The 20981-nt window shown below is 39.0% G+C and overlaps 1 protein-coding gene across 2 annotated transcripts in view; it reads right to left on the bottom strand.

Annotated features, from left to right (window-relative positions):
* Positions 1-20981, bottom strand: part of STK32B (serine/threonine kinase 32B) — a 160145-nt gene that overhangs the window by 34853 nt on the left and 104311 nt on the right. For both annotated transcript variants that reach the window (XM_069012221.1, XM_069012222.1), the window contains 2 exons: positions 17742-17779; positions 8322-8411 (listed from right to left, as the gene is read on the bottom strand). In XM_069012221.1, coding sequence (XP_068868322.1) covers positions 8322-8411; positions 17742-17779 — 128 coding nt within the window. The remainder of the gene's footprint in view (positions 1-8321; positions 8412-17741; positions 17780-20981) is intronic.

Raw genomic sequence — 20981 nt, 5'->3', positions numbered from 1 at the left:
ACATCTGAGTGGGATAACAGAGGCATCTGAGGCCAGAAAGCCTCAACGAGGTCTTTACAGCTTCTTCCTCTTGGCAGTCATCATTAACTGCATGGGCTCTTCACCTCTGCTCAGACACCCGGAAAACCTGGCATCCTGAGTATGGGGAACTTTTAAAAGTCTGCAATTCAGAAGTAATGCAGTCTTCTTGTTTGGGTTATTGCTTTGCATGGTTTGAGAAGTGTGATCTGACACCTTTCCTGCGACTTTTTGAAAGAAAAGTTTCTTTGACAAAAAAACCCCCTTTAAATACCAAAGCCATTCCAAGGTGGGACATCTGTACTAATTTTAACAGAGTAAACAACAAAATCAGGAATGTGTCAGTGTCTTATATGAGTAATTGAACATCTTTAACTTTGGCAACTAACCAAGCTAAAAGTCCCTTCCATTGTTTCTTTTCTGCATCTATATTTTTCTCTTAATAATACACTTTCATGATTTTATTGTTTATCTGCTTTGCTTTCTTGAAAAATTACATAAACAAATCCACTTTTGTACTGTCTTGTGTGCTTCAGTGCATTTCTTGCAGTCCCCAATACAAATTTCCAGTCAAGATTTTTTTCCAACTAATAAATTAAAATAAATCCTCTTCAGAGATGTGTGTTTTGATGCTTTTGCACAGTATCTTTTTAGTAATACGATATTACTGCAGACTGTAGGAAGTAAATAAATGGTTATTTCTCTGTAAAATAAAACCATACTAGAGGACAACATATGAAAAAATTGAATGTGAAAGCAAATCTAGTGGGTCTGCAGCTGTCTCAGAAGCAATGGCTTACTGTGATATCCTTACTCCTGTTCTGTAGGTTTGTGCAAAAGGGAGTAATTTCTGGCAAATCCATTAATGTACATAACTATCCACTGGAATTTTCATAGTAGTCTGCAATGTGAATTACGTAGATGATGCATCTCATACTGTATACATATTTTCCTAAAGATCTGTAATGAAAATAAAGTTATAAAAAAGGAAATGTCATGTAGCTGGTAGGTAATTATCTACCTCTAACAATATGATTCATGAGCTTGAAATTAAAGAGAATATCAGTGTAAATGCAAACAATGCTACACCAAATTTTCAATATTTTTCCTATTGTAGAAGTCTATTTTGTACAAAGAATAAAATGTTTTGAGTATGGTTTCTGAAAATCTGCTGAGTACTCATTGGTATCACAACTTCATAAATTGTAAGTGCTTTGGATCTCTGAAATTCAGACTATGTTTAATTTGGTGCTAAAAGGTGAGTTTGAAAATGCTGACCGTGATAAAATGATCAATTTGAGGTCTATCTCTTGGTGTGGCTGGCAAAAAGAATAGCTGCTATTATTTCTGATGGAGCATCTACATACTAACAAATCTATTTAAGCAATAACTTACTAGTCAGTCTTGCAAGATGGATTACTGTAAGCAGCTCACTGTCCATGAAAAGCTAAATGTTGCCAATGACAGCTGGTCATCAGTTCCTACAAAATGCCCTGTGCCAGTGTTATCAATAGGAGAAACTGAAAATGAAACAAAGAATTAAACCCCAGTAGTTTTGTGTCTTTTTTTTTTTTTGAATGATCCATTTCAGGTGGATATGTCCAAAACATTTCTTAAGAATTAAATCCCTGACATTGCTCATCCTGTTGTCTAGCTACAGCTCTCTGAAGTCTATTTGTATCTCAGCAGAGACCCTACTTGCCAGTAAGGGGAATCAGAGGTTTGTGGTTTACAGCTGGGGTTGCAAAGCAACACACTCTGCTGTAGTCATTGCAGCAAAACATATTTCAGTGGCATGGGTTTGATTGCAGTGCCCAAGATTTCAGATTAGAAAATACATTTCAGTGTCTTTAACCACGATTCAGCATAATACCACATTACCAGATATCATTCTCCTTCCACATGTTAGTCCCTGAACTTGGCAAAAAAATTATGTCTAGAAGTATAAATTGATATATACATATACATACAATACCCACAGCATAAGCAATATTTTGACTGACTAGCACAGGTCAAGCTGTTAAAAGCTTAGATGTTTGCAAATTTTAAATGTGTGAATGATGATGGATATAACACATTTATAGTTTTACCTTGCTGAATCAGGCTTAAGGCATGACAGATTGAGCTGAATAAAAAATGAACTTGACTTTTGGAATAATATTCCAAGAACCTTGAACTGAAATGCTTCAGTGAAATATTAATTGCTTTCTCAGCACTGTGATGAGAAAATAATAATTTTCACTTTCCCCTGAGAAGTAAATTCAGGGGTCAGTAATTTTTTTGGATCATGGTTTAAATAGAAAACAGAAATTGAACTACAGTAATGACAAGTGATCCTCTATCCAGAGTAGAAGCTGTTTCTAGAGCAAAATGGAAGAAAACAACTTCTCTCTCCCTGAATATACATGTGGATTTGGTAAACTATCAATTTACCTCCTAGTGTTTACTTTCTCATGTGCTAAAAGGGTCGAAATTATAATGGTCAGCCTTCTGACTCAGAGCTTTAGACTAGCCAGCTGCTAACTTCTATTTTATAAGGCAAAATGCTGCTTAAAACCTGGCCATGCTGGGATGGCAATTTTCTACCGTGAGGTTTATACTTGTTAAAGCCACATAACCGATTTTGCACCATTGTTCACATTATACACCTCAATAGTTTTAATACTCATATTTAATGCAATTATTCAATCAAAGTAAATAATTTAGATACCATTACCTGAAAACAGACATGGCATTTAGAATGCCTTATTAGTTTCCCATATGGCTATATAACCTCTCCTGCCCTTATTCAGCGTGCTATCCTCATACAACCCTCTGCTTTACTCAACCACTGAACAGAACTCACTTCCCAACCTTGCACAGAGAAGCCCTTAGTGGCTGAACATCCAGATCAGCCTCAGAGAAACAACCTCAAGTTGCTACCCCTGCTGAAAGCAAGCCCAAGAGCAATGAGCATGTCATGGTCTCCCGTTATTGAACATGAAATTATACACAAGCACCTTCATTACTCCATACAAAAGCTCACAGTGGCTGCAGGGCCAGTTTTTCTAGCAATTTTTAGAAGGGATTTTGTCCAAAAATATCTGTTTGGTGTTCCAGTGTATAGACAGCAGCTGCTCTGCCTAATACTGAAATTAGCTGATCTGCATAACTGGGGATTCACAGGACAGACTGTACCTGATACACCAGAAGGACTATTACATACTCCTGCCTCACATACTCCTAACAGGTTAGAAAATATCTTTACACCAGTTTATGCATGCAAAAACCTGGGGGGGCTGGCCTGACCAAAGAACAAGAGTTACCCAGTGGGCAGAAGGGCCCTGCTGGGGACTATTTGCCACCTCCACTGGACACCTGCTCCCCCTCAGATCTGCCTGCAGAGCTCCACAACACATCAGGCCCTTTCAGGCAGGTAATAAATAAATAAACAAACAAATAACAAATAAACAAATAAAACAAACAAATAAAACAAACAAATAAAAATCCCAACCCAAAACTACCTCTTGAACTCAGAGTGGGGTATTTATTAACTGAAATAGTCAAAAAAATGATTACATTATTAGTTTTGCTGGAAGATCTGAAAGGATGGTAGAAGTCAGAGAGCACAAAGAGGTGAAGAGCAGCTGGAGGTAGTAACTCCTTTCCTGACCTCCTGAGGTTCCTCAGCTGCTTATGCTCCTACTTGTTAATGTCAGAGTGGAACCAAAACCTGAATGCCTGCTTGCAGCTCAGTGTGTAATCCCTTGAGCCAAGTAGCTCCTAGCATGAGCTGAAAATCCCATCAGTGTGGGGAATATTTGTTTCAGGACCTCAAAGTCTCACACAGCCACTCTTGGTTCTTATCAGAACAAACAGGAGCCTCCCTTGCCATGCTGACATAGTGAGATTTCCCTGGGATCAAAAGGTCAGGTAATGCCATGAACACAGAAACTCTGCAGATGGGCAGTCAAACTCCTTGTAGGATAAAGGTAGGATTTTTAAAAACCTAAACACTGCCTTAACTGCATTCAAAATGCAATGAGCTGCAAAACAATATTTAATTTCAGAGCACTGCTTGAGTTCAAAGAAAGACCAAAGGTTGACCACTTTTGAAAACCCTACTCAAAATTTGCCCCTGCTGTATTTTAACCATCTGAGGAACAAATTTAGCCCTATGGGATACTTTTTTTTTTACATGAAAGGTTTATATCAGAACATCCACTGGCTTTCCTCTGAGTCCAATAGTACTCCTACACAGTATTAATTAATAAATATGGATGACTCATACATTTTAGAAGTTCAGTGGACCAGTGTAAATCCACAATCCTCTGGTAATCTCAGGCATACAGTCATTCTTCACCACGACAGCAACCTATGAAAGGAGCTGTGAAAACCTGAGATAACAAGCCTGTAGGATAGAAGGAGGGTAGCTGAAACCTTTCACATAATTTATGACTGATTTTATTGACTTTGGATTTTTGTCAGGTGTATTTGTGTAATAAAATGTATTTTATTAGTTTGATTTGAGGTAAAGTCACAGTGCATCATTTGAATAACTTCAGTCTCTGCTGAGAAAAACATCAAAGACTCTACCTAGTCCCCCCAAACCCTCCTACCACTAAAACCAGAAACACCCAAAAACCAAAACAAAAATAAGCAACAACAGCAACAAAACTACACAAAAACCAAAAAAATCCTTAACCCCCCCAAATATAACCTGTGAATGGCAAGTTTTTGCAGCACTCAGAAATAATACACAGATCCGTGGAAACTAATTATTCCAAAATATTTCAGTAAGGAGAAAGCATATGCTATAGGACTCAAACACCCAGTCCTCCAAAGTGAGGAATAAAGAAAAGTGATGCCTGTCATGTTTTCTAGATGTGTTTTACTATTTAACTTTTGGGTTTGTAGCTGAGCAACCTGTTCCAGTGTAGAGGGCCATCACTGCAGATGGATGCCCAGCACAAAGCATTTTCTTTCAGACACATGGGTTTTTCCTGCAGCCTTGCTCATGAGGGAGAAACTTAAGAAATATCCTTTTTTTCTTTTTTTTTTTTTGTTTTTCACTCATAAAGATGGAACAGTGTTGAAAGTAGCAAGGACTTACACAGGTGTTTCTAGTCAGGTGAACACACACTTCCCTTTCACACAAGAGGCCAAAGTAATATCCTTCTGCAGGAAGAAAGAGCCACAGCTGAATCGCCCAGCACAGGCTGCAGCCAAGGACCATGTCCTGCCCTGCACTGACTTTCCTGGTCCACATCCCAATGCAGAATGGAGAGGGTTCTCCACAAGTGCTCATGCTCATTGTTGGCAGCAGCTGTGCCTGCCAAAAGCCAGCCTGGTCTCAAAGGATATTTTGCATTGCTTGCCAGGGTAGGATGACAGCCTGAAACCGTGCGAGGTTTCAGAAGGCTATTCCTGCAATAAAGCCTTGACAACACCTCCAGTCACAGGTCTTGCAGAAGGTTTGAGCAGTGAATTTGTGAAGGTAAAATCAGGCACGGGTGACACACAGGTTTCCCAAATCAGCTGAAGGCACACATTGCCTTCCACAGTCACAGCCACCTGAGTCTGTTGGCCTTGTTCCTTTCACATAATCTGCTGTCCCTGTCTTTGTTTCTGCGTGTGGCAAGTATTTCAGTTGTCTGAGTGAACTGGCTGGGAAGGGGGGGACACAGAAATTGACAGGGTTTCTAGAGAAACATTCAGGTTCAGGTATAGTGCATTCTGCATAAACATTTAATAAGTAGGGAAAGAGGCACGGAATATTTCAGGCTGAGAAAGACTTAGGGGCTAAAAGGCTAATGTGAAGTGGGATTAAGAAAAAGCTTCAGGAGCTGACTCACACCATGCTTAGCATTACAAGATAGGCATCTTAATCAGAACAGCTAGGGCATTTTTGCAACACAATATCAATTCACTCTGGTTTTTTTCCTGGAAACCATTTTTATTCTGTCATGCTGCATGTGAACAAATCACTCCCTAGGAATTTCTTAGCCTATTTCAATCAGATTTGAAAGAGGAACAGAGGCTTTAGAGATAACATTTTCTGTTTATTTCCTTAAATGGGCCATAGGAAGAAGTGAGAAATCCTATAAGGGCCTCTGCTAAGGGAAAGGTTGGAGAGTGCCCTCATATCTGATTAAACATAACAGGATCCACATGAGAGTAAGATTTTATAAACCTTAAAGAGGGGGAAAAAGCTTTCATCGCATCTCATACTGTCATCATTGTGAAAATCAGCATAGCATAAGGCATATCTCACAGCAACTGCTAAGTTTCCTTGGTTCTGGTACTCAGCAAGTACCATGCTTGAAGGTGACTTTGGCTTGTTACACCAAGCTTCAGGTGTGGTTTGACTTCCTGGTAATAAAATCTTACCGCCAACCTCCCTAGCTGTTTTTTTCATTTTTCTCTTAGTCTAAATGTCTCAGGAGAAGCCACATGGAAAGCCTTTGATACAGCCTTACAACCAGAAATCACTGCAACTGAAAAGCCCCTGTAGAATTTCAGTAAAGTTACAATTCTTCACAAAATAAAAGGTGTAAATTAAAAGAGAAAAGCAGCACCAATGAATGTCTGACCGTATCTGTCACACACCTAATATTTGGTTTGTTGAAGCCTTGATATCCAAACTGTGCCACAGAGAATCCTTACCCATCGCTTTTCATCTGAAATAGAGGATTTTTACAGCTCTGAAATATTTTCTGTCTTTTTATAGCTCCAAATAAAAACAAGGATGGTTCTTCTGACTCCTTCTGAATGGCAAAGACTGCACTTGTGGTTTTTGCAGCATCTTTGCATTTCCAAGAGGTGAGGAAGGCACACTGAAGAGAAAGTAAGCTGGTGGATGGTATGACAGCCTTCATAAAGGAAAGGAGAGCATTTTTTGGTACTGTTTCTTCTTGTGAGGTTGTTGGATATGGTGGAGATCTGATGTGTGGGGAAGAGGCCTCAGGAGTAGAACAACTACATGAGCTGAAGAGAACCAAGACCAGACCCATTAGTGTGAAAAGGTAAAATCTTTTCCCTATCTCCCATCTTTCCCTTGACCTCCTAATACTCTATATCCCATGCCTGTGCTGTGCTGCTCATTTCATCTAAGCAGAGTCACTGAACTAGCTTGTCCAGGGCAACAGACTCCTGCTCCTGCTAACTGTTGATTCACAACAAAAAATGTATCATATGTGAAAAAATCTACTCTCATCCACTGCCTGGGACTGCTCTGCCACAGTCCCACAGGTGGTGTGGAGGCACCCTGCAGATGCTTCATGTGCAGGGTAGTACAGTGCTCTTTGTGCTGTGAAAAACATCAGTGTCAATTCCTATTTCTTGGGCACATGCTTTTACTCCTATGCTAAAATGCAGAGGTGTGGCAACACAGTGGCCTCTAGTTCCCCAAATGGCAGTTTCAGAACATGATAATTTACCAATACTTCACCACTGCACATGTGTTAGGTGTGCTCTGAGCACGTCTGCTAAAGACTCTTGGAGATACACCTGTCTCTTAATATATGGTTTCCTGAATCTAAACACATTTAGTCTTAAGCTAGTCATCTGCCCAAGCAATGACAATTCCATATACAGAAAAAACTAAAACAGCAGGTATGTAGGAAGCCACAAATAGGACAAATCACACATACACTTAGTCATGGAAGCTAGCCTAACTTTGGTGGGACAAATGACCTTCAGGAGATGCCTTCTATCCTTCAGCTTCAGGGAAAGTTTGAGTTTACCTTTTTGACACATTAAGACAGATAAACAGAATTTTACTCTTCCAGCCTTCAATCAATCATACATTTTAAATATATTATTACAATATATAACATGGCCCTAAAAGCCATAGGGCAAGAACTTCAGCAATTAGTTACAAAGAACTCTAATTTTAAACAGACACCTTTCTGAGGAACTCAACATAGGAAAGCAATTAAGGATGTACCTAAATACTTTTAAATGACATTATGTGTTCTCTGCTAGGTCATAGCCACAGTGGTGGAAATATACAATATATTCTTGTCTCAAGATGTGGGGATTTACAGAAAGTAACACGGCTGAAATTCTGCTGAATTTGAATTCACAAAACCAAACAGAACCTGACTAGAAGCAGTGTAGAGATCAAGCTCCTCTTTAAAATAGCATCCAAACTACATCCTCTATCTCCCAAGTTTTCCACTGCTAACACACGTATATCCTGTCAAAAAAAGAAGTTGATCTCATCTACTTTATGCTTTTACAACTTAAAATCATTTTTCTATACCATTAGTAATCCTTAATCTGTCAATTTTCTTACATTTTTAAGTGTCTTGAAAACTTACCCATATAGGGTTTTGTGCCAGCCATAGAAGAAGCTTTTTCTGAACCTTTCACTATGGTTGCTATGTTAAAGTCGGTGATATGAACATGTCCTGCAATTACATAAAGTAAAAACAGAAGTTAAAATAGCACATCATACAAATAGTCCTCTCTTTATCTAACATTTAAATGATAAGGGAAAGAAACAAATTTGGAAAGATCTGTAACATTAATAGAAACAATATTAAACGTTACTCTCAACTAGAAAAAATCAAATTGGAAGCAAAGTGGTGGAATACTCTTCTTATGTGGTTGCACCCCACTACCTGTTTGCAGTGCTGAACTGTTTTTGCTGATCACTCCTCAATCTTGCCCTGCCATGAACAAAGTGGGCCCACAAGAACCTCACGAAGTTCAGCAAGTCCAAGTGTAAGCTACTGCACCTGGGTGGGGGCAATCTCAGACATGAGCACAGACTCATTAAAAGCAGCCCTGCGGGAAAGAACTTGGGGATTCTTGTGGATGAAAAGCTGGACATGCCACAGCAGTGTGCATTTGCAGCCAAGCCTGTTCTGGGCTGCATCAAAAGAGGCACAGCCAGCAGGCTGAGGGAGGTGATTCCTCCCCTCTCTGCCCTCATGAGACCCCACCTGGAGTGCAGTGAGACACTGGCATAGGTTGTCCAGGGAGGTTGTGCATACCCCATCCCTGGCAATGTTCAAGGCCAGGTTGGATGGGGCTCTGACCAACCTGGTCTAATGGAAGGTGTCCCTGCCCACAGCATTTAGGCTGGAACAAGATGATCTTGAAGGTCCCTTCCAACCTCATCCATTCTGTTTATTCTATGATTCTCTCTGTATTCTCAGAACAGTAAGTAACATGCAGAAGCAGAATGTGAAGCTATGTGTGAAATTTGCCTCTCCCTCTCCTTATCTCCAGCTACCATCATCCCTCACATCTCAGGTACTTGCGACACCGTCTACAAGTGCATCCACTACATGTTACCATCAGCCTGACTTTTTCTGTCTTCTCAGGGCAAAGAGAGAGGTGAGAAGAAAATTTTTTATCACACAGTAACTATAAAATTAGATCCATAGTAGCAGAAGATGTGTATGTAACAGGAGCAGGTCCCAAATGCTCACTCGTTTGACAGCAGGTGACAAGATGAACAATAAGTGGCAGAAGTCAGCCTGAGAACGTGCTGCCTGACCAGCCAGACAGATAATTTAAACTGAACTAATCAGGCTGGATGGTCCAAACCTTCTATTACTTTTTTTCCTGGGGTAGTTTATGATAAGCATATGTTCAATTACTCCACCACAGGGAAGTAATAGTTGTTAATCCTGGTTTGTCATAGGCAGGTAAACTGAATAGAAATCCAGTTGAAAATCTGCAGTTTTAATTTTTCAAGTCTTCTGGTAGGTTTTGCATCTTTGCTCAAGGACTAGTGTTGTGGAGTGATGCAGATACTGTCCTCTCTGTGATTACATCTGGCAATGCCATGGAGGACAGGGGCATGTACTCCGTTTCCCAGCTGAGCTCTGCACTCAGATCAGGATTAATAGATCACATGGTTAACTAGACTCCTGAGTGACAAATTTGTGTGGGTTTTTTTAATAAAGGTCTCAGTCCTGTTCAATCCACAGAATGGATCAGGGTTTGGGCATGATGCAGTTGTTAAGCGAGGGAGGCTTTTATCAGACGAAGAGATTGTAACAAATGACTGATGGATGTTACCCTGGTGCCTGATGGATGTTACCCTGGTGCCTGATGGAGGAAGAGCAGTCTCAACAAAATGTCATGCTGCTCCAACAATCTAATCTAGATCCTGCTCAAAGTCCACAGGAAATGTATCTGCCAACCTCTAACTGTGCAGTTACGCATGTGTGAACTGAAATTCTCAGAGGACCCTGATTTGGCCAGATCTGAGCTGATATTGAATTGGAAAAGGAAGAAGACACTTCTCACTGCTAAACTTAAAGCTGCTTCTCCAAATGGGAGACACAATAGAAGTTTTCAATGAAATGGTTTGCATGTTTTTCCACAATTTTTTTGAAAAACCTGCTTGCATTTTGTTGACACTTTTTTCCTAAGATACCCAGACCAGGAAGTCCTCTACACATGGCAGAGAAAAACTGTGAGCCAGTGAAAGCCATCTCTTTACAAGATGTGGGAAATGTTAGGCTGCCATAACGAGAATTAGTGTTCACAGCCCAGGTGACATAACAACTGGAAAGTGGTATTCCTCCTTCCTGGTGGCTGGAGTATTTGCAGTTTATTTCCACCATAACAAAACACTGTGGCAGAATGTTTTTGAAAATTATAACTGAAAAATATAAATCCACCTCATGGCAGTAGTTTCAAGCAATTCTATGTATACTATAGAATGAATAGTTGTAAGGATCTTGGTAGACTAATGCTTTCTCTTTTTTTAACAAAAAATATAAATATAAATATAAATATAAATTATAAATATAGCTCTGTCATTTAAATGACAGCATTGTAAGTGACACTCCCTATTATTAGATTGTTGGAGCAGCATGATATTTTGTTGAGACTGCTCTTCCTCCATCAGCTAGCATCACTGCCCATTGCAAAACATCTATTGCATAATATCTGTTCAGACTGATCCAAATAGGTGATTTGCAATGAAAATGGGATTGTTTTCTCTCCCTTTTATTAGATTTTTTTTTTTTTTCAGTTAACAAAACCAGAATAGCACACATGAAGTGGTGTATACGTTTTGGGGGTTTTTATTAAAAAATGCCTTTTTGGAAGGTAAGGGATGGATTGGGAAGGTAGGTTCTCTACAGTTCCTCTGCATCCTGCTGTCCATACAGCAACAGGCAGCTCCTGTATAGGAGGTAGGGCACAGTTTACTGCTGGAAAAGCTGCCCTTTTGCTTTTCCCCATCACAGGGCCACTCCACAACCCTCAGGCTGTCTGCAGGCTGCCTTTGCCTGGTGCTTGAGGGGCTGCTAATTGGTGCTGGAGGGAAAGGAAGGTGCTCTGCAGGCAGGGGAGGCAGCTGGTGGGAGCTGGGGGCAGGGAGAGTGGCTGTGTGTGGGACAGGGGCAGAGCAGGGGTGACTTCCCTGTGCCTGTGGGCAGTGGAGGAGGGCTGGAGAGATGTTGAGGTGGAGCTCTGCCTGCCTGTGCATACCACTGAGTGATTTCAACTCTTGCAAGCCTAAGGACTTTGGGGTTTTGGTTTTGGCAGTTTTTGGTTTGGTTTGGCTTTTTAAGGTTTTCATTCCTGGTGTGAATATTTCAAGAGACAATTAGATCCCAGTTCTCTACAGCAGTCTTTCTAATCAACCTCTAAGACAAGTTTCTACTGAAACTCTTGCATGTAGGAAAAGGGAAGGTTGCTATTGCTGCAGTGAATATGCTGGGATTCCACCTACTTCATACTGTTTGCAAAATTTCTGTTCGTGGGGAGTTTTTCCCATCTGAGCTTCACACCTTGTAGTTGATCTCCCTTTCTGGATATGATTGTGAACAACGAAATGTCAAAACCAAGTCTGTACCCTGGTATAACATTGAACTAAGCAGAATGTCAGTGTCACTTGAATTTTGCTCTTATGAACAGTGAAGCAGAGCAGTGCACAACAGATTCAGCAGACCTAAATAAATTCAAGTATCCCAGGGAAAGAGCTCATTGCTTAATTCTTGGAGCTGCATGACCCCGTATATAATAAGATGGTGGCAGAAAAAGCAAATGACTGCATTCCTTTGACTCTCTGCAGAGTGGCTTCTTCAAATAACATCAGACTGCAGATTTCACATACACCAACACGTACATTTGAAGAAGAAAGTATCTCAGTGGAAATTGTTTTAAAATTATATTGCTTCAGTCAGCTTCCATTTAAAGCTTTAACTACCTACAGAACCGTGTATGACTTTGGAAAGCTTTATGCGATGTGACTTTTATGTCTCACTTTTCAACATGGCCTGAAATTACAGTTTCTGAGGTAAACAGCAAATGATCTGTGTTTGCATTTAATTTTTGAGCAAATCATAATGACAATTAGAACAAGTCCTGAAAGTTGGCTGGGGCTAGCTGACTAACATTCAGCAGAGGAAAATGTACGTGACTTCAAACCTCATTGAATTTTTCAGAGTCGGAACCAAAGTGGTGAATGTGATGTCAGAGAGAAGAAATATTATACTGGAGTTAATGCCATTAACTCAGCATGCCCCAGAGCTGATTGTAAATCTCAGAACTGTAACATTTTGAAGTACAGTCAAATCTGATTTGCTCTCAGAAAGTCAAACCCCATGAAGAATTTAAAAAGCTTCTCTGGGTTCATCTGTACTATGTATGAGAGCCTGAGCTTGCACCCACCTGAACTTGGCATGACTTGGCAGTCTGACACTTATCACCAGGGAGATTGGTAGAAATTTCATGACTGTATATGGGTTCAGCAAAGCTGTGCATTTCAAAAAGTTAGGCTGTTGAATGGCCATGTAGGCATGTAAAATTTCAGATACACTTTCAAAGTCTAGGCAGCTTCAGGTGGATGAATTATGCTGGAATCTTTTGTCTTCTTAATCAGCACTGGAGTGTTAAACAAGATATAGCCCTTGCAAAGTGTCTCACAGACATCAGCATACAGCAATAGTATTGTCAGTTCTGGTATTCAGAAGTCAATACTGGGATTCCAATTATTTATTTGTGGGTAGGTTTTTTCATCCCATTTTTGGTTTTAATGCCAGGATTGCTCATTGGCTACATCTTTCAATTTTGCTGAGAGTTTTCAAATAAGAGCTGAAATGTATTCAAGGAAATAGAGTTTCAATGAAAACTTTGATGATCACAAACTAATATAATAATATATAATAAGGCACAAATGAATGCCAGTTTCAATTAATTTTGCTTACTCATAAGTGAAATGATTTTACTGAGTAAAATTGTCACAATCAGATGCAAAAATCTAAGAAACCCCCAAAACCTAATAACATGTAAATAGCCCTGCTAAGTATAACAGTGAAATATTAGATCTGTGATTTCAGTATGGAGAACCATCGGGAAACAGTTTCAAGATTAGAAATAGTAATAATTCAGTGAAATTAGCAGGTAGCACCTTCAAAAATTAACAAGGAGGTAGTGAGTCTTCACATAATCTATACTTAAGCTAAGGACAAGGACCCAAACACAAGATGTTAAGGATGCTAAAAGTTCTCTTCACTCAAGGAAGCACCAGGAAAGATCTTGGAAAAGGTCACCGAAAGCTCTTAAATGTGTGGAAACCATGAGCCAGGAAACACCTCAGTCACAAAAAACTGGAGGTCAGGTGAGTACATGGGGAAAGTACCACAAAAAATAGTCTCTTTATATCCTGCTCTGTCATTCACTTTTTGGAGACTCCTGGAGATAAGAAGCTCAATTAGACGGGTCTTTGATGCACCGTGGTTGCTCTTCTGCCCTGAAACTGAAAGCCTGCATACCTGTAACTCTATCTATGGCAAGAGAGAGAGGGGAAAACATCTCCCTAATAGGGAGATATTAAAAACACTGAGGGTTTTTGCTGATAGGAGGGTGCTGAAGGAGTTTTTGAATATCTTGAATATTGTGATTGTAAGTTATAATTAATCAAATCCTGGAATTCTAAATGTTTGGGGGTTTTTTGTTGGTTTGTTTTGTGTTTTTTTTTTTGTTTTGTTTTGTTTTTTTTTTTTTGTTTGTTTGTTTGTTTTTTTAAAGAATAATATTTTAAAACACATTAAAAAAACCACTTTTCTTTCATGAAGGATGTGAAGGATGGTGAACTTCTACAATTTGTTGCTCCAGGAGGTTGTAGAGGCTAGTATCAGCTGCAGCTTCAAAGAGGCAGCAAACAAACTCATTAACAAGAATTCCTTCATATTCTAAATGGAATATGAAAAGATGCTGTAATATCCCACCACAAAAAAATTGTGGGTGATAGGCAGCACTGAAGCATTTGGTGCCCAGGTGGCAAAAGGCATGTTCCACAAATAATGTTTCCTCTTGCCACCAGTTGCAATAAAATGCTGGCCAAGGTCTTGTATCTGACTTAGCAGGGAGTTCTTCCTCAGTAAACCAAACAAGGATCTTGCTGCATCTCATGAAATGATGTTGTGGAAAAGTTGCCTGAGAGGAATTCCAACCCTTGCAGATTTTTTGTAAACATATTTTAATGATGGTGTGGTCACTTAGTACAAGGCTAAGCCTGGATGCAAAAGTGGAGCTTGTAATTTTTGCAGAACCAGCAGAGATGTTCATTTTAATGGTGCTACCAAATAGCTACAGAAATAATGTTATCATCCTTTTAAAAAGTCAGTTTACTCATCTGTTTGCCACTGCTTGTTTTTCTGCACTTACAAAATTCTACGTCTCTTTAGACGTCATAGTTAATAGATCATGCACACTTTTAAAGATATCTTTAATTTCTTTGGTATTTCAGAAAAAAATACAACATGGACCAGACTTAGCAGATTCCAGATCTAAATGCTGTCACTTCAGTTATATTGTTCTAAACCATTAAAATGAAAGAAGTAGAAGAGGAAGCAGAATTCTGCCATTAAGAGAATTCTATAATGCTTTTCTCTGTACAATACAATAGTAATAGTTCTCCTGGAACACTAGGTAGTCCCTTCAGCAGTCACTGGAATAATTCTGTTTCAGGTGTTTGTTAGCAGAACAGAGCACTACTACTAAATTTAGAGATTAGTGTTAGTCATAAGAGGAAGAGCTTTCTGGGAAAGCTGAGAAGGAAACATAAAAAAAAAGAGCTTTATTGATTGATCTGATTCTGATTCTGATTCAGAGAATGAACCCTGAAACCATCCCTACTTTCTCTCCTCAGAGACGGGATGTGGAATCTTTCCAGGACACCATGCAATCATTCTCTGATAGGGGCTGAACACTATTTTAAACTGCTGGTTATCCCATTCTCATGTGCCAATATGCTTTTCATGATCATCAAACATTTATTTCCACTGATGCATCAGAACCTGTGCTCAGCAGTGCTGAGATGTGGCTTTGATGAAAAACATATGGAAAAATTCAGACTGACAGAATGATTTTGAATAGGTTGTATATGTTTTTGTGTTGTTGTTTTTTTTTTTTTTTTAATTTGTAAATTATATTGATCACTTTTAAGAAAAATCTTCTATTTTCACTACTTCTGTATTCCTGGGGTATGTTCCCTAAGCCATACAGATAAATTATAGAGAAAATAGTTTTAATGAGCACAAATATCTATAATATGTATTCTTGGTGTCTGTTCTGAAAGTCAGTCAATTTAACTGCTTGAAGATGTAAGGCAATGTGAATAGTGTAACACTAAATTTTGACTTCAGCCAGAACAGGTTTGTTCAGTGAGGCCAAAGAAATCTAAGTCAGTGAGACAAAGTCTCAGTCAGAAATGCTGTGCATATCCCATTACCTGATACTCTGTGTAAGCATAATTTGTTTAATGAACTGTAAGAAAGACCTAGGGGGTACAGTCAAGCACATAGGAAACTGTTGTGCCATCTTAGAGGCCACAGGCTAAGATAAAGTTCCTTCCCGTGCACCTGGTTAAGCTCATATTAGGTGAATTTGTTACGCTTACTCTGCAGGCAAACATATTTGTGGTGCATATATTCAGCACATTTTTCCAATAAGTGAAATCTGATGATTTCATTAAAATGATGTTACTATGTTGCAGCTTAATCAGAGCTGTTAGGGACTTTAAGAATAGCTTTTTCTTGCAAAAGAATTTCACTTCTGTAAGGTAAGCCTGAGGTAACGAGCATGGTACAGACACTTGTGCTACTGATATCACCACATTTAGTGAGTTGAAGTGTATAGACCCTTTCCCAGCTCCAGGGAATTTCTTCTCCAAGCCACATGACAGGTCTTTGAACCTGTTTGAACCCATGAATTGATTACTTCTGCTGACCAAGATTTGTGTGCATGTCTGGAGCGGTCTGTTGCTCCACCACTTGTCTGCAGGTGTGCTATGAGGGAGCAGTACTCTGCTGCTTTGCAAAAAAGAGGTCATCCATCCCAAAATTTCCAAGCTGTTATTCCAACAGGTAACTTTGTTGCTGAATAGTTTATAATCACAAAAAAATCCCTCCATTTTGCATTTCAGTGCTCACTCTGGTGTGGGTTTTTCTCTGTGCTGCTTGAGTCTCTGTAGGAAAGCTCCTGCAAGAGGCTGGTTTTGTGCACTAATTGACCTTGATGAGGGGCAAGGAGAGATAAAGGTGACTGTGCTTCAAAGGCTGTCAATCAGAGATTTAACATTCTCATACCCATTTTGTGTTGCTGTTGACATCTTTAATTCACCAGGACTTAAAGACAAGATATTTCTATTTCATGCTTGTTTGCTAATGCTAGAGTCTTGGGAACATTAACACTTATGGGTCTGAGATATTAAATTGTTGAAGTTGTAAATGGTTTCAAACTCTAGATGGTTTAATATTACTTAGCTTTATTAGCTTTCATGTTCCTAGGAACTTCAGCTATGCAGAATGTTACCTCTTTAATCAACTTTAAATTGTATACCCAGCAGCTCTGCAATGGATTTTGAAACATAATGCCATCGCTGGCATAATTTCAATAATATAGTTTCTCAGAGATTATCTGCTTTTAATCAATTTCTGAAGTAAACAAAGCACAAGATTTTCGCACAGTAGCAAACACATATCTCCTTTTTCCATTTAGTCTTTTTCCTCTATGTATTTCTGTTCTGACTGATACAAGGCCCTCTTTGCCTATATTTCTCATGTTTTCCCTATGAACAATTACAAGAAGATACATGACATTTTAGCTAAATACTCCTTAGAGAGAATATATGCTTAAAATTTAAGTTTAAAGAAATTACTTGGTTTTTTTTTTTTTCATACTATGTCTTTTATCTTTGAGAACATGGAATTAGAAGTAAAAGTTCAAAGTTGTTTATTGTTGTCTACTCTTTTTTGTGCTATTTAAGCCAGAACTACATGTAGAGGCACACAAACTTTGCAGTCAAATTTCCAAAATCCCTATCTTGATTTAGGAAAGTAATTTTAGCTATCTATATGAGAAATGATTTGTTATGTGACCTTTCTTAGCCCTTCAGAAGTTCAAAAAAAGAAAATAAAGTGCTTGGTACTGTTCTACTGGTAGGCACCTAAAAAGGGGTTATAGTGATTCACAGAAACCTGTTAATAAAATACTAAGATCTTTTTATCAAGTGTCCCTGCTGGTCTCAACTCATATTAAATTCCTTTGTTTTCAGACCTTGAAAGTTTCTGATCCACACATTTCTTTGGCAATAAGAGAGAAAACTACAAAATCCACAAGGTGTTTTGAGGGAGCTTTCTGAGAAAGTCCAGGTTTAGGTAGGAATTCAACATCTGAGGTTGATTTACAAAGAATGTCATGAGCACGCCACCGAGATCTCAGGAATTAGAGATTCTGAGACAAAGCAGTCAATACTCACTTACCATGTTCATCCAGCAGTATGTTGTCAGGCTTGATGTCCCTGGAAAATAAGGAAAGGAAAGCATTACACTTTTTACCAAAAGGAAATCTGCAATTTTAAAGTTTTTCCCATTTGGGTATGAGGACTAAGTCACTTAAATCATTACAAAACCAATGAAAACCATGTAATACATACAGGGAATGATTTTTATCGATATCCTTTTGCTGCCCTGAGAAAACATGCATACTAAAGAGGCTCTCTGGGTTTCCATTTATTGTGCTTTTGTTTTCATATGGTTAACATCGACATGGGTCTGGTTTTCAAGATTATGTGCTTTATTCTTTATAGCAGCAGTAAAAATGAGAAGGAAGATTTGCATCTAGAAGGTGCCTGATTGCTTTAGGGACTCCACATTTGACAGAAATTATTTAATTGGAAACATAGGTGGTTTACCCTGTCTGCCAGACCCCACTAATCTGCCATGCTCACATGCATGGTCACTCACATACTGCAGAGTCCCGTGAGCTCTCTTGTGCTAACTGAACATGTCCAGCAGCTCTGCCTTTACCCCCAAATCCCCACTTGGCTCTCTGTAACCAAGTACCATACTGGGGAAAGGAGCAGGGATAAGGGAAGATGGAGATCATGGCAGGCTGAAGCATCAGGTCAACTCTTGCCATTCTTGGCACAAGAGAACAATTTTGCCCTAGAGATTTGCACTTTCAGGATTGTTTTCCTTTGACCTAAGTTCATGGTGCTGTGAGGAGGGATGGAAACAACTTTTCCCCACCACTGTCAGGCATTCCCATTCTCTTTCTTGGTCCAGAATTATTGCCATTGATGTGGAGCTGTTCAGGAAAAATTCATCTCTTCACTTTGCCGTCTGGATCGGTCCCTGGTTTGCCTCACCCCACGGCTTGGTGAGTGTGCTGAGGCAGTGTTGTGTGGCACTGCCTTGTCACTGGCAGCTTGCACTTCATGCAGGTTTGAAACTCTGTTTTTTTTCTTGGTGGGGCATTGCCAGAGTGGCAGAGGCAATCGTCCACCTTGAGAAAAGATTTTGCCCTTTGGGCTGATTTTTTCACTTATCTCAAAAGACAAGGAACCATAAACTGGCAAAATGAGCTCTTGAATGTCTGCAAATGAACTCCAAACACTTCCACCTCTGTAATCTCTTTTAGATAAGGAATGTTTAAGTTCCAATTTAACCATTTCCTAGGAAGTTTTTTTACAACATGCCCATAAATGGAATAAAAAAGTGAAATGTTGCAAGAGGGAAACATATTACACCAGAATGTCTTTTTTTTTTTTTTCCAAATTTAAAGTAGAGAAGGACTTCTAAAGTAAACATTATACAGGAATAAGATGGCAATAGCAATTATAACATGCATATTGCTTGCATGATATGAGCTCAGTCATCACCTAAATTTCACATCTTTATTGACAGAAGAAGGAAGACCACACTTTCCTTAGCATTCTGGATTCCACACTTTCTAACCCTTCCTGAGAATCATATGAATTTGTGAAGTATTTTACAATTATTTTTATAATTTGTGTAGTGGCAGCTGGGGAAACACAGGATAAATAAGAAATTAGTTTGAATAATTCTCTGAAAATTTGGAAATAATGTAGAATGCATATACATATATCTGTGTAAGGAAAAGGATCTCATTATGAATTACCATTTGGAATGGAAATTTAAAATTATACCAGTATTTCAGTGTGAAATACTGTCTTTCTTCTGCACAACTTACAAGCTACCTATAACTGTCTGATTCAACAGCAGTTCTAGTTATGTGTGTAATATAAAGAAACATCTGTCCTAAAGTTTATTTAATCCAAAATCTTCCAGACTCTGAGTTCTGTGTTTCCTGTTCACTGTAATCACTTGGCATATCATCTATCATATCATAATCTTTCCTTCCCTGATTTCATATGGGTGAAGCTGTGAGACAAACTGTAGGAATAAATAACTTTGTATATATTATAAAACATGATTGTGTTTTGTTTGAATTTGGAATTTTGTATTTTGTTGAATTTGGTTGAAGTATCACAGGAGATTCTATGCAATTCGAATGTAACGTTATATCTAATCTCTCAATTGATGAGACAGTTTTTGAAAGAGCTGCTGCTCTGATGGTATCTATATTTGCTAGTGACAAAATGATCTTTGGTTTCTGATAACTGTTTTGTGATAAGAGTTGGAATTGTGATTTCCTGTTGAATAGTCTTTGGGATTGATCCATGACTTGAAAATACAGCAATAACTTTCCATGGAAGTAAGTAAGTAAGTCATAGGTTTGACAACTGAGTTAAATATTTTAAACTTTGTCTTCACAAATTTTAACAAGCACAAAGTTTTCAACATGGGTAAAAATATTGGGGGTCATATACGAGTACATTTGGGTCTTTTTGTGGCTTCCTATACTCAGTGATACATTCAACATCACTCCAAACTCTTTTCCCCAGTTTAAGAAAATTGAGAATTAGAATTATACATTCATTAGCACTTCACCAAGAATAAAACTGATCAAAAGGAGAAATTCATCTTTATGAGCTACTGCCATGTGTATAACAATACAGCAACCAGGGATGGCTCATTGCAAGACAGTGCCTTTTCTAGCTTTTTTTTTAAAGAAGATTAGTTCAAACAATTTGAATATCTGCTATGGTATTGCATCATTAAATGGACTATACATTTTTATAGTCACCAGAGAAGACATTGACAAATCCACTTGACAACTGCATGTATCATCAAATATATTCTTCAGGCAGTTTGCATCTGTAATGTTCAGAAGTTGAGTGGTAAAATTAGATCTGTGCTTATCTTTCCATGACTAATTCACGCAGTGGCTGGTACTTGATACAGATGAGCACAACCATAAAGCCTTTCCCATCTAAGGGATGTTCCCCACTGTCAGCTTTGCTCATTTTGCTCAGAGGCAGGATATAGCTGGGGGCAGGCACCACAGGGTGCATCGCCTTGCACACAGCAGCGCAACCCCTCAGTCCCTGAGGCAATCTGATAGACTCATAACCCTTCCTCAGACCTCAAACAGTCCATTTTAAACTGCTTTTACAGCAAGTAAAACTCATGGGCTAACTTAAGCCAGAAGGTAACAAGTTTCTTAAGGCACTACTGCTTTGGGGTCACACGCCTGGAGATGCGCGAGCAGCACAGATTCACATGGCAGGTGAGAAGGACAAGCACAGGGTCACCGTGCAGAGCGTGCCTTCCAGCGTGCCTTCCTCTCTGCTGTGT

Source organism: Aphelocoma coerulescens, chromosome 4 (assembly GCF_041296385.1).
Source record: "Aphelocoma coerulescens isolate FSJ_1873_10779 chromosome 4, UR_Acoe_1.0, whole genome shotgun sequence".
NCBI lineage: Eukaryota > Metazoa > Chordata > Aves > Passeriformes > Corvidae > Aphelocoma > Aphelocoma coerulescens.
Note: the sequence above shows the minus strand (reverse complement) of the source record. Positions and strands in the feature narration are given on the sequence as shown.